General features: G+C 30.7%; 1 protein-coding gene across 1 annotated transcript; it reads left to right on the forward strand.

The window, feature by feature from the left end:
* The first annotated feature begins 5,365 nt into the window (after positions 1 to 5,365).
* LOC140669964 (kelch-like protein 10) lies at positions 5,366 to 13,133 on the forward strand. The gene is made up of 9 exons (XM_072900230.1): positions 5,366 to 5,550; positions 6,021 to 6,358; positions 6,685 to 7,016; positions 7,460 to 7,644; positions 8,350 to 8,561; positions 9,165 to 9,500; positions 10,300 to 10,422; positions 11,283 to 11,450; positions 11,889 to 13,133. Exons 1-9 carry the CDS (start codon positions 5,366 to 5,368, stop codon positions 12,008 to 12,010), a joined length of 2,001 nt encoding a protein of 666 aa, XP_072756331.1. The 3' UTR covers positions 12,011 to 13,133.
* The last annotated feature ends 2,263 nt before the right edge of the window (positions 13,134 to 15,396 follow it).

A 15,396-nucleotide genomic window follows, 5' to 3' on the forward strand; every position in this document is an offset into this window, starting at 1 on the left:
TCAATTCGAATTGTATATGTGCTTTTGATTTTGATATATTTTAATATATTTTTTAAAAAATAATATTCACCTGTAATGAGAAAATATAATATACGAAATTTTTAGAAAAGTTTGCTAGATTGGTGGTGCTGCGTTCATCTAACGAGAAAAGAACAAAATCTTACTCATAATCAATATATTAGAGACATTCAGTTTATTGCAGCAGATCTTTTCATGCCTGCGCTTTTCTGCTCCGTCATCCTTTCTTTCATTTTTGCCTTTATCTCATAAACGGGCGCATTATCAGAGTCGAATGGATAAAGAGCACAAAAGAACGTTCTTTGTAGGATAGTATTGAAAATCGACTGGAAAGTTTCTACCTGTAACAATGTCGATATAATTCCTTATTGAATTTTTTACAAACCAAATACCAAGCTTATAGTACCTCTTTTTAATTTAACCTTTATTATACTTCAAGGATTAGAGAGAGAGAGAGAGTTCATTTTTAGATTATTTAGTTTTTTATTTCTTGGTAGATAGTAAATGAGTTAGAAACGTTTTTTTCGCAAGGGAAGTTATTACTTGAAGCACCGACGAGATACTGTTAGAGACGGTCAGTCATGAGTAAATTTCCGTCACGATCAAGTGGGCTTTATGGGCGCAAAGATAATTAAAAAATGATGACATGACTAATCGTTTTAATTGCATTAAAAGTAAGAGACTTTGTAAACGAGATCTGTGATAAAAAAAAAAAAGAATAATTCCTCTGTAATAAAATTTTGATAAAATAGTTTCCAGATACCTGTGGAAACGGAACGTCCGCAAAACTTCCTGCAAAAAAAAAAAAGACACTTCTGATTAGAAATTTTTGCTCGTTATTAATATAAATTTACGAAAGTAGTGTACTATTATAGTGCGTATCATTTACTGAAGCATCATTTACTGACTTTTTCCGTCATTATTGGAGAATAGTTAATTATTTTGTTTTAATTAAAGCAATAAAAAATGACCAAAGAACTAGTTAAATTTTTTTGAATACATGATATTGTGATGATGGCAATTGATGCACCCGTTGCAGAGATACATATGCATCTTTTTGATTGATTTAGGCTGTTCATTTCTCTTCACACCAAAATGCTTTGGAAAAACAATTAAGAATAAACAATTGTATTAAAGCTATTTACTTACTTTACAAAAATCTATAAAATTTGTTTTAAAAAAAGACATTAAAAATATAAGAAAACACTAAATATATGTGTACATATCTTTTTAGTCAAAATAATCTTTATCAAATATAGAACTTTTACAATAAATAAAATCTCTAAAGAGAGAGAGAGAGCCATAAAAATATATTCCTCAAAAAATATAAATTAATGGTTCAAAAAAGTACTAAAATCAAAATTTAATTATTCTGAATACAATCTTACTATGGAATTAATAAAAAAACAATATAATAAAAAAATATTAATATTCAAAAAATTTTAATTTTGTTAGAGCGAGCAGCAAATCGTGTCAAAGTTAAAATACACACATAAACGAAACGCCCACCACTTACATAGTTAACGCATCCATTTGCCGGATAGAAAATTATTATTTATTTATTGTAAATATCAAAGAAATATTTTTAATGCGCCAACTATGCCGGTGTTGGATATAATTAATGTTAAATTTTATATTTTTAATATCATACATTTGTGAAGTTATAAAGGCTTAATGACTCAAGTTCTTGTAGTCTCCCTGAATAATAGTTATTAATTATTGATTTATAAAGGATAAATCGAATTTTCAACTAATGATTCAATTACTTTCGTGATTTTATTTTTCGACATTTACCTAATTTGATTAACAGCCAATCATCCAACTGTATTTCAACATAGCAGTTCCGTATAATGGAATACTAAGAAGAATATTCGACGCTTCTAAACCACATTATTCTAAAATACCTCTATTATTTAAATTGCGCAATGCAAAGTTCCACAGACAACTGCGTAATGAGTTGGCAGAACTAATCGTTTCAAATGTATCATTTATGTATCTAGATTTTGATCTTGTTGTGGCAAACGAGCGCGCTAATTAGGCTGGTGCTAGATATTCCATTTATGTTTGAATTTATCTTTGACTCGAATTGTTTGTTTTAATTAAATTAAAAATAATTTTTAAATATTAATTTTTTCTTCACTTTTTTATAAATTGGTTAATAAAATTATATCAAGAATAACTAAATCATAATTTTAGTATTTTTTTAAACCGCTATATTTTTTTAAAGAATATATTTTTATGGCTCATTTTTTTTAGAGAGATTTTGTTTTCTTGTGTAAAAATTCTATTTTTTCAAAACTTTAAACATATTTTATTATGATTTCAGTGCTTTTCTATGTCATTATTAATTTACATATATTTCGTTTTTAATGTCTTAAGAGAATTAATTTTGATCAGAGATTTTATTATTTGTAAAGATTCTATATTTACTAGAGATTATTTTGACTAGAAAGATATATACAATAAATATATTTAACCCTTCTTTTATATTTTTAATATCTTTTTAAAGCGGATTTATAATTATTGAAAAAATGTTTAAACTTCCATGCAACGAAGAACAATTTAAAGAAATAAGAATAAACAATAAAGTTAAAAAATCTTAAAAAATTATTACTATGCAATTAATATTATAAATATGTATTTATTTTGAAATTAATCAATTAATTAAATTATACTTTTAATATTTTGGTCATATACAGTTATTGCGGTTTAAAAATTATCCTTTAAATTTATAATATAAGTTTAAAACATTATTTTTTGTCATTTTTTTGTATTTTACAATTACAATGTTTTCTTTTAAATAATAAGGATTATAGAATAATTAAATAATATAATGGATAATTTTTATTTTTATAAAATATATTTCAAACAAATTTAGCCTTTTCAGAGTTTTATAAATAAAAACAATATTAACAAAATTTACGTTATCTTTTTTTTAAATAATTCATTATTTCCCTTGATAGTAAAAGAAATCAAATGTATTTTATTTTTCTTTATATAAATGATGTAATATTTCATACATTAATATTAAACAGACATGATAATTTTAATAAATTAAGGAATCTTTAAAGATAGATTTATACGTATATTACTGTTTTGCGTCCGAGAAGCATATAGAATCAATCTACGGATAGATTAAGTATCAGACAGATTAGCGATGTGGATTTTTAAATATATAAATATATTAATCTGCACCCTTTTGTCATTAAAAATAGCAATTATTAATTTGAACAGTTTATTTATTTAAATGTTGCAAAAATTGTGATTGACTGACCACGATTTGTTAGACCTATTTGCGCACATATAAATTAAACATTAAACATTTGCACATTTATTGTGCAATATAAATATTGGTCAGTAATGCATTCAACAATAAAATATTACAAAAACAGAGTAAAAAAATCAAATAGAGAAATAGAGTATTTTAAGTTATCAGACAAATAGCACATAAATAGAAAAAGTTAATGTATGCACAAATTCATAACTGTTCTCTTTTACTTTTGTCTTTTTTCTTTCTGTTTCTCTTATTTTCTATTTTCTTTTATTCTTTCTCTTTTTTTACGCTTATCTTAAATAATTTTTATAAATCATATTTAGAGACCTATTTATAAATATATAAGAAAAAACACATTAATATTTTTAACAACAATTATTGTCCGAAAGTAAAGATTCTATAATTGTATACAAGCTCGTTTGTGTTTATAAATTACAATCCATTTTTTCTATTAGTAGAAAACATCTTAGATTTAAAAACTTGTCATTTTATAAAATAGTAGATGCTATTTCTTCTTTAAATATCTCATTTTTTATTCAAAGCTGTTTATCATTGAATCATAAATTTAAAAGTTAAAAAGATAATAAATGTTGACATATTTGTGTCAACACTTTATCGCAGTGCAGTTCTGAAACAGATAAAATTTATTGGTATTACAAAATACTAAAACTATTTACCAAATCAAAAATAATTTCTCTACCAAATTTTGATAAAAATATGACATGCCTTTTTTACTAAAAGGATTATTGTTATATTTATTACTCACTACTTCTTTTTTTTTAAACTCTCTTAATCCAAAGAACAATTTTTACTGTAAAACCTATCAATTTTCTCAGAGCTCCTCTTATTTCAAATTCTTTCACCTAGTTTAAAGTTGCCCTTCTATACGTATTCCAATGTTCTGGATACCTATGTTATGTTATTTATTTCGGCGAGTTTGTAAGCACGTGTTGACGATTCTACCAAAATGCAAACTTTACAACAGCAAGATAATTTTTTATTTACTGCCGAATATTCTAAAAATTCCACAATCATTTCTTCTTCCAGATATGTAAAGCTAAAATAAAAGCACGTTGCATAATTATGTACAAACAAATTGCAATATGGCAAAATGAAAATTATATACAAGATGTAATTGATGAAAAACCTGCTGATGGCAGATGCTTGAGATCATTTAGAGAAGATTTTTCTTCAGCGAAAATGTCGAAGCATCAATAATTTCCGAATTATAAGCAATTGAGAAAAAGGCACTTTTCGCAAACTAAATCTTTTAAAGTTAAAAGATTATCAAAACTACATTCGCCAATTATTTTTAGATAGAGTTTACTGTAATAGAATTTTAAGTTACAAAGATATATAATGATAGAAATTGAAAACTTGCAAAAAAAATGATGATGTTCCTTGATATTTTCGCTGAGGGAAAGTCGACTCCAAATCATTTCAAGAATCTGCTATTAGCAGATTTTTCACCAATTACAGACACCTTGTATATATGTATATATATGACTGCGATTCTTGCCTCACATTTTGTTTAAATCTTTTGATATCCAATCAAAATAATTTCTATAAAATATCGATTTACAGAAAATAAAATGTCTGACCAAAAATAATTTTTTACAAAAATAAAATTAAAGCCGAAATATAAATTAATGGCATGAAAAAGTGCAATACTAAAAGTAACCAAGCATGTTTAAAGCTTATATATATATATATATATATATATGTGTGTACAACGTTTTTTTTTTTTTTACATTTGTAATGCCTTTTTTAAGCGGATTATATATTAATACACAATTATATAATACAAATTATTATACATTATTACAATAATATTATATGTTGAGAGACAATATTATTTTTTATAACGTCGTTCAATACGACTTGATCGAGAGATCGAGATTTTAGGTCTTCGTTTGTCATGGCCGCGCGTCTCGGCGTCTGTCAAGAGAGCGAATACGCGAGCTGCCGGCTGTTGAGCGGAAGCTGCGAAGCAGAAGAGGCGGTGGGAAGCTCGGGGATACACGTGGTGACCCAGCGGGTGCACGTGGACCCAGCCACCACCGCACGGAGGAGATGGACGTTAGCAGAATGAGCTTCAGGAAATCGTCTCATACTCGAGTGTCACGCGCCTCTGCTTCCGGCATCAGCAGGTTCCTCAAGCAGTCCAGGCGGAAGCAGTCGGTGAGAATCAGGAAATGCATGTGTCTACCGTCCAATTACGCCCTCGTGGAGTTCCCTGTCGTCTGGTCCGAGCTCAGGTCGGTCATAATCAATGCTCTCCCTCCTCTCCTAAAAGGCGGCGGGGATTGTTAATTTTTTCTCTTATCATGAACGACGTGAGATAAGTACAAGCTTGCGAGACATTTGATGACTTCTGAAATAATTAGTCATTATTTTTGTCAACTATTTCTCGCAAATAATTAATAAGTATCTTTCTTTTTGTAGAAATATATATTTAAAAAAGAAGAGATTAAATTAAGAGTTTCTAAATTAGCTTCTATGGTGTTGTTGTATTTGTCAAGACATGAAATATTCGGCTGACGTTATTTCTCCTTACGACTTTAAAATTAACCAGTCCATATAGAGCACCTAACCCTCTGTTCGTTTATAATTTTTATTCGGCTTGAAATATTTTGGTATAAATGTTTCAAAATTATATTTACATAAATTTTTAATTATAAAAACACCTGCAACATTCTCAGAATTGTGACGAGTCTATCGGCTTCAGGGCTAACCAGCAGCTGTGCGACGGCGTCATAAGATGTCCGGGGGATCAAGTATTCCCAGTCCATCGCGCCATATTATCCGCGGTGAGCCCCTACTTCAAGGCCCTTTTCACCAACAGTCTGAAAGGCGGCAAAACCGAGACCTCGGAGGTCGTCATCAGTTCCGTGCCCGGTGAAATCTTCACTCTGATCCTCGATTACGCCTATACGGGCACCTGCAGCATAAATGCGGATACTGTCGAGCAACTATTGCCGGTCGCTGATCAATTCGAGGTCCTTGGAATCGTTCAGCTCTGCTGTCAGTTTCTGTTAGAGGAGTTACGACCGGAAAATTGCTTAGGTAAGTCTTATACACGTAAAGGAAAAAATATATAAATTTTATATCATCTAGCATTTCACTTTTATATATTATTATTATTATTATTTATTAATAAATGTATATGGTAATATATTATATATATATATATACATAAATGTAAAATAAAATATTTTAATTGATTATGCTACTGTCAGATGTACAAATTGCATTTCTCAGTTAAATTATTAATTTTGCTTGTCAAAGTTTGATATTGATTTTCGATATTTAAGACGATTAAGTTCGTAATATTTGTTGCTTGAAATTTGCATACCGTTGTGGTCACACGTTAAGATAGTTTATGGCCGCAGGTATTTTCAAATTTGCACGCCACTATTTCTGCCGCGATCTCGAGAAGCAAGGCCGTAAGTATATACGTCACCACTTCAAGCAGATACTGCAAGAAAGCGCAGAGTTCAAGGATCTCCATTACGATGAACTGGAAGCAATATTACGCGACGACGAGCTCAATGTTAAAAACGAGGAGATCGTGTTTGAAGCCGTCAAGACGTGGGTTGAAACCAGCGTCGAGAAGAGACGGGTTTATTTACCGAGGTTGCTGAAATGTATACGATACGGTCTCATGAGTCATAAGTATTTCATTAATAACATCATCAACTGGAAGCTCGTCGAGGAGGATGAGGTAAACACGTGCTTCCGTCATTGTTTAACCCTTAATGCGTTGCTTCGCTTCACTTCGAGTATCAAGGCTAATCTAAGCATACGTGTTTATTCCTATATTTATTTATATTCTAAAAAATATTTTATTACGATATTAAAAAATAAATTAGCACATTATTTCATAGACATTTATATTTTATCTGATGAACGAATATTAAAATAGAATATATATACAATATATATATATTAAAGTGCGTCGAGAATTTATTATTATTATTTTTATAAAAATAATAATAATATGTAATGTAAAATAATGTTTTTCATAAACATCAACATTAAAATTAACATTTCCTGTAATAAAAAAATCTAAATAAAATGTATTACGAATGACAACTTTTCTTTGTTACATCTCCCTTTTGCGCAATATTATGTTAAATCTTTCTATCTGTGTTCAAACTTTTGAAGGCGTGCCAACAAATACTGCTTCCTGTAAATGCCTACTTAACCGAGCAAGATGCGAAGCAAAACAGCGGGGAGATCGATCTAAAAAACCCGCTTGCGAGACCCCGAATCCCGTACGAAATTCTCTTTGCGATCGGTGGCTGGAGCGCTGGTTCGCCCACCAGTTTTGTAGAAACTTATGACACAAGGTGCGTCGACTTCTGGAAGAAAGTAAATCATACAATTAAAATTTCCATTAAAATCGAAATTTGAAAGGATCCAAAAATACAGCCACGTGTGTTTAATTAATTTTGCTTGTCAAACATTATGACATTAATTTTCGACTTTTAAAATGATTAAATTCTATTATATTTGTGCTTGAAATTTGCATACCGTTATGGTTATACATTATTAATTAATTATTAATCTTATATATATATTTTTTTTTTATTAATAATTAATTAATAATTAAATTAATTATTAACAATAAAATATTAAATTATTATTAGAGCAACAGCAGAATTTTTTATTTAATTTTACTTTACTAGAATTTTACATAAAAATAAATAAATATCTTTTGTATAAATAACGACACAAAGAATTGTTCTCAATGAATTTAAAGTCGGCCTTTCTTTTTCGGGAGACTTTATAGTTCAGAAGGTATCCAAATTTTTTAATTTAATCATTTTATAATCATTGTACTGTATTTATTTTAATATTTTCTGAAAAAAAATATTCGTCGTTAAAAATAAGCTCGAGAGATATTAAGATATCGTTATAAAAAAGAGAAATAGTTAAAGAGAGCATGTACTGGCGTAATCCTTTGACGTCACCGGATTAGAACGATGTATGCAGTATAAAAAGATATCGACGCCTCGAGAATTTTATGTAACCTATCTAAATGTCAACTCCAGAGCTGACAGATGGTTTGTATCAGTGAACACGGATGTCACACCGAGGACTTATCACGGACTGTGCACCCTGAACAATCTCATCTACATGATCGGCGGATTCGATGGCAACGAGCACTTTAGCACAGTGCGATGCTTCGATCCAGTGACGAAAGAGTGGCGAGAACGAGCCTGCATGTATCATGCCAGATGTTACGTCAGCGTTTGCACGCACGGTGAGTTTATTAATTTAATAATGAATATAATGAGTTAATTCAACAATTTAATATTTTTAGTGTTATGTAAAATTATAATTCTAAATTAGAAAATTATATATATATGTATATATATATATATATATATATATATATTTTTTTTAACAATAAAAATATTAAATTATTGAATTGTAAGTCTCAGAGCATTTAAATTATTAATTTTGCTTGTCAAAGTTTGATATTAATTTTCGACTTTTAAGATAATTAAATTCTATTATATTTGTGCTTGAAATTTGCATACCGTTGTGGTCATACATTATTAATTATATATATATATATATATTATATATATAATTATATATATATTTTTTTATTAATAATTAATAATTAAATTAATTATTAACAATAAAATATTAAATTATTATTAGAGCAACAGCAGAATTTACAAGTAGACTTTAAGATGCAAAGCTGATTTAAAAAGTATTAAAAAAAAAGTTTTTTTTTAAATAGAATTAAATAGATATAAGATTCATACAGAGATAAAAAAATGTTTGCTCGAAATAAATCGTTCCATTATTTTGGTAAAATTAAGATCGCTCGTCTCACATTGTTTGCTTATTTAAGGCGGCAAAATTTATGCGCTTGGTGGATACAACGGTCGCACTAGGATGAGCTCCGGCGAGCGATACGAGCCGCAGAGGAACCAGTGGGAGATGATACCGTCGATGCATCGACAACGATCGGACGCGAGCGCGGCCGCCCTGCACGACAAGATCTACATCGTCGGCGGCTTCAACGGCCAGGAGGTCCTCGACTCGGCCGAGGTCTTCGACGTGGAGACCAACCAGTGGACCAACATCCACTCGATGATCAGTCCGCGATCCGGCGTCTCCCTCATCGCCTTTCGTGACAGCCTCTATGCTCTCGGCGGATTCAGCGGCGTCGCGAGATTGAGTTCCGGTTAGTTCCGATTACTGCTATCTCCCTTATGCGAGAACTTGCGTTAAGCTCTTTTGATGTCAGTCGCGACGATAGTAGAGAGATAAGTAGGTTTCCGACTAATAATTCTGAAGCGATTGCAATAGTTGCGACTGCAATTGGAGAGCATCTCGAATATATTCGATATATATTTATTTATTTTTATTGATTTATTAGGAAAATCTCATAAATGGATAATTACTTGATGCTTAATAATGATAACGATAAAAGGAAAGATGTAAAAAAATTATATACGAGACAAACTGATAAGATAAAGAAGAGAAAAATATACATATTAATAATTATATTGAAGAGAATAATGTTTTGCTGATATAAATAACTGATTAATAATTTTCATTTGTATATAAATGCAGAGATTTTATATACGTATATCAGCTATTGTTCACGTATAAAATTTATGGATGCTGGAGTATCTATACGTTAGTAATTAATTAGTCAAGAAAAGTTTACGCAGAAATTTGTTAGGATTTAGTTTCATACGAAAATGCAAGCCAATGCGGAGAGTTTCATGCTCTGCTGTAACTGTGTCATTTATAGAACGATATCGCGTTCGTACGAATTGCCAACTCGTTGTGCATGTATGTGCAATGTAGTCTTTACAAACACCTCTATATATATATATATATATATATATATATGCAACTGCGTGTTAAATATTTTGCAGAACAAGGGTTTGAAATGACAGGTTATCTGCGTATCTATGTATCGGAAAGTGCGATGACATCATACATTCAAGAAAAAACAAATATTTATTTTTCAGGAGAGCGTTACACTCCAAATCATTCAGACCAATGGCACGAGATCTCGGAAATGTTTAGTCCACGCAGCAATTTTGCCACGGTCATACTCGACGATATGATTTTCGTCATCGGCGGTTATAACGGTATCTCGAAAGAAACTGTTTTTATATCTGCCGTTTATTTTTCATACACCAACAAACGATGAAAAAATATATTTCTTTTACTAATAATATCTCTCTGATATGTATGTGTGTGAGTAAAAGATAAAACGCTAAAGAATAAAGAAATAAAGATTTTAATTTACCTGCGAAAGTACTGAAAAAATTTAAGAATTATTTATTATTATTAAAATATTTATTAATATTATATGTTGTTAATATTTATAATATATTGTTATTATTATTAATATTTATTATTATTAAATTCAAGAATTTAAGAATATTATTATATATATATAATTATATTAAATTATAATTATATTAAAATTACTATTATTATTCACATTTATTTATTATTATTAAATTCAAGAATTTAAGAATATTATATATATATTGTATATATTTTTTATAAATAACTCAAAGTATACACAGACTGTCTCATTTCAATCTATTATCAATTATCTATTTATCACCATTTTAATCTATCACAATCAAATATTTACAGACAAAAGCTGTTCGATTCAAAGGAGGAAAAAATATAGAATTATTAGTTTGATAGGTGATGTGAAGGTCAACCTAATTTTTAAAAATGAAACTACTCTAATTTTTTTTTATATAAATCGACTGAACATATTTATGATTCAACCTTATGAAGCGAAGATAAAAAGAGCGATAAATTGAAATGGGACATTCTGTACGTAATAAAAATATTTTATACATATGAATGAGGATTACGCGCGCGCGCGCGTGTGCGCTCAAAAATTATTATTGCAGATTTAACTTATAAATAATAAAAATTATAAAATAAGCGGATTATAATGTTATAAACGTTATTATTATTACAGGCTCGAGTACAATCGCGTACGTCGAATGCTACGACGCGTATTATAACGAATGGTACGACGCGTCCCCCATGAACCTCAGTCGCAGCGCTCTCAGCGCTTGTGTGATAGCCGGTTTGGCGAACGCGCGAGAATACTCGTATCTCGGCAAAGCCCGAGATCTCGGTCAAGGTGAGAGTAATATCTGGCCACTCGGCCAAGCCTTTGTCGCGAAACGCCTCAAAGGAGATGATTAAAGTTCCGACTGTGCGACCTGCTCTTTATACATATTTACGATACTCTCTCAGGAAACGCGAACGGACTTACACGCGACCTTCTTCCGCAAATTTATGTATTTTCGATTTCTGTAAAAGCATCATTGACAGAGAGCCAATTGCGAAGCGTTTGCGGATTTTCGTTTGGTGAATCTGTTGCCATAAAAAAATAGAGAGAGAGAGAGAGAAAAAAATAGGGAAAATAACACACATTCGTTAAAATATTCCGAGAGCAGGGACAACAGATCCGAGCCAAATATGCAAAGAGGAACGTTCGTTCAGAACTTAACCGCGACTTTTCACCTTTTTTACGCGAGAGAGCGCTCGACGAATTAAATACGATGTGACGTTTCAGGGCAAGCGACATCGAAGAGTCGGGAAAAGTCCGACCAAACTGGCGAGGATTCGACCGAGGCTAACATCATGATATCCGCGCAAGAAAATGGACAGATCGACGTAAGCGAGTCGGTGCACTGACTGATGATATCGGAAATTCGAACGAGAAAGAAAACGGAAATTATGAGAAGCGTTGTACAAAAGCGATTAAACATCCTTAAAAATTCAAGCGTCAGCTGACACGAGATTACGTCACGTTTTATAAATTTGCAAATGTCATTAAAAAGTATTCTGTATATTCGACGGAGCAAACAATTTCCACGCTATAATCAATAATGGACAATCAATAACAAATTACAGAAAGTATATAAAATAATAATCTTTTATTAAAAAAATATTTTAGCGAAAATTCGCTGAAATATAAATGTTTTTTTTTTTTTTTTTTTTTTTATATTTACCGTCAAAATTGTTTATTTCGCCAAATGTGCAGAATATTATTTCTGAATAACATTTGTAAATTTAAAAAGGACATTGTCCCAACCGATTTTAATCACACTAAATTGCGACATGAATGTTGAGAGAATATAGGGGAAAAAAATATTTCAAAAGAAATATGAATCTCGTTATGGATGAATTCGCGGATAGAAAAAAAAAGGCGAGCGTTTTAATTGCTACATCGTTCGAGAATTAGCCTAAATGAGCTTCTTAAATTGTACAACGAAATTCAATTTGCCGAAGACAGGACAAACCAGGGGTTTACTTTAAAGGAGAAAAAGTGGGAGGCTCGAGAGATCGAATCGTGTCATCGAGTTTTTTTGTAAATCCTTTTAACACTTCTCTCTCGCCATTAATATAGAAATTATTTAATATAATAATTACGTAATGACGCGAGAATTATAACGCCTCGTGCGAGAGGCCTCGACGGTTTTTTTTTTTGCGCGTTCTCGATTTTTAACTATAATCTTTTGTAAGTGATATTTTTTTTCACCTTTTTTTTTTTTTATAAATCTACTTTCGACCAGTGTCACTCGTAACGAGAAATTGTGCGACGAGAATTACACTCGTGATCGAAGCGTACGTTGTTATTTTTTATGAATACGTTTTCTAGCCTTACACAGATACACTCATATTTTACGATTTTCGTTCGTGAGATTCATGGTTTATATATCACTCTGTTATTTTAATCGAATTAAACCAGCTTCTTTACTCAAATCCTGTCACCTTTATTATACCATCATCTTCTTAGCCGTGATAAATATCTCGAATTAAGTTACTCAGCTCTCTCTCTCTCTCTCTCTCTCTCTCTCTTTCCCGAGGATATTAATGTGCTTATCAGGTAAAGTAAATACGCCCTCCGTATGTTGATGAATAATAATGATGTAATGGTTTGAGATTTTTTATTAATCTATCTCTTATTTATATGTATATGTAGATTTATTCATTCTTTTTATACGTATTTATATATTACGTATAATGTATACATTGTGTTATACTTCTTCATTGGTGTTTCTCCTTTAACGACGACGATATATTTTCTGCTTAAATCTCGTTCGCATTTCCCATGTTGCATACGATCTCTTTCTCTCTTTCTTTCTCTCTCTCTCTCTCTCTCTCTCTCTCTCTCTCTCTCTCTCTCTCTCACACACACACTTTTTCTCTTTCGCAAGTGATTCGGTGAGTGATTACGTGGTGGTGTGGCTATTTAATCGGACCTGGCTGCACAACACGCTCGATAATCGTAACACGAACGATAGCGAGCTCTCTTTTCCGAGTGTCGATGAATACTTCGACGCACGTTTCAAAAGAGAGTCGGATTGGCATTTTCTCAGAACCTCGGCACTCAACTTTCAAGAGTCGTTTTGAAACTCCCATATAATATTCCAGTTGTGACGACTCTTTATAAATTTCTTCTTTTATTACAAATATAAAAGAAAATTTTATAGACGCGAGAATTTAACTTCGGAAAAAATAAAACTTTTGAATTGTATGGCAATATATTATATATATATATATATATATATATATATATATATATATATATATATATATATATATATATATAATAACAAATAATACATAATAATATATATGATAATACAAATTCAAAATATATATAATATACAGGGTATTCATTTGTGAAAACTTTCAACCCTGTTTATTTTGTGACCTGATTTTTTGCAAAATGTTTCGTACAAAAGTTTGTGACTTTGAAGGGGATATAAGATGGTGCCATTAGTTTGATCTTAAAATAGATGTAAAAAGTCAACCTAATTTTTTTAAATGAAACTACTCTAATTTTTTTTATATAAATCGATTCCTGGCAATATTCTACTTGAAAAATTATAAGGATATGATGACCAAAAATTGAATAGTTTACGAGATATTTTATACTTTAATTTAATATAATTGTACAAAAACTATGAAATATCTCGTAAAATATTAATTTTTCGATTATCTTGCTTCAATATTTTTGCAGACTAATCAATTGACGTAAAGAAAATATATAGTCGCTTAAAGAAAAAAATATAAATTTCCAATGAGCAGTTACATGTTTATAAATTTATACATTTCAAATTTGTATTACATAATATTAGAAAATAAAGTTTAAAATATAAATATTAGCATTGAATCTAATTAAATGGCACACAATAATTTTCAAAAACGTGAAACAAACACGTTCCTCACATTTCAATTCTTTCTCTCTTCTGTTTTGTATGATTTCACATTTCTATCTATTATTTACTTTCAATCTCTTTATATTTTATATTTTATGGAGCTTCAAAGGCCAGTCCGATAACGAGCAAAGTTACTTTATATTTTTAAAATTGCGTTCGCCAATTTTAAACATTTATTAATTGTCTTAGAGAAGATATATAATCATAATTTATTAGAGAACTCGCTATATGTGTGCCAGCCAGGATGACGCCACGGGATGGAGGGAAAGGAATGAATACACAAATCGTAAATTACACAAGGACACATCCACGACACTTGCAATAGCGATTTCATGTCCCTGAAATAGTCCGATCCGAAGAGAAGATCTCTCTAAAACGTATATATTATCCAGAAACGGAACGCGGAAAATCGATCGGAATCCGATGGTTTTCTCCGATAAACTTCTAGAAAATTGTCCCTTAAGTGGTAAGTTAAAAACTTAAATTTACACGACGAGAGTACAAAGTTAACGACTTTGGGGGGAGAGAACGCGTGGGTCTCGCTGAGTCGATTAAGAGAATGCAAAACGACGAATACATTGAGTTGAGCAAACAATAGGACAGCAATGAAAATTCCTTTTTTTGATCAATGTTTCTGCCGAAGGGGCATTAAATCGGAAAGCTCCCCGTGTATCTCCTGGAAACCCACCCTCTTCTGCTTTCTCCTCGCTTTCTGCGTCGCATTTTTCAATCCTCTTTTTGCGCACGATTTGCGACAATTTCCACCCAAGTAGCAGCTGAGTAGAGAATACAAAGAGAACAACAGGACTTGATTCTCGCGATTGATCCGCGACGCGTCATCCGAGAGATTTA

This window comes from Anoplolepis gracilipes, chromosome 10, assembly GCF_047496725.1.
Source record: "Anoplolepis gracilipes chromosome 10, ASM4749672v1, whole genome shotgun sequence".
NCBI lineage: Eukaryota > Metazoa > Arthropoda > Insecta > Hymenoptera > Formicidae > Anoplolepis > Anoplolepis gracilipes.

What these genes read in the sequence shown, in the direction of transcription:
- LOC140669964 (XM_072900230.1), top strand. Translation starts at nt 5,366, where the DNA reads ATGGACGTTAGCAGAATGAGCTTCAGGAAATCGTCTCATACTCGAGTG. An exon ending in GTCGTCTGGTCCGAGCTCAG is followed by an intron (nt 5,551 to 6,020) that starts GTCGGTCATAAT and finishes TATCGGCTTCAG; the next exon opens with GGCTAACCAGCAGCTGTGCG. An exon ending in AGCTCGTCGAGGAGGATGAG is followed by an intron (nt 7,017 to 7,459) that starts GTAAACACGTGC and finishes AAACTTTTGAAG; the next exon opens with GCGTGCCAACAAATACTGCT.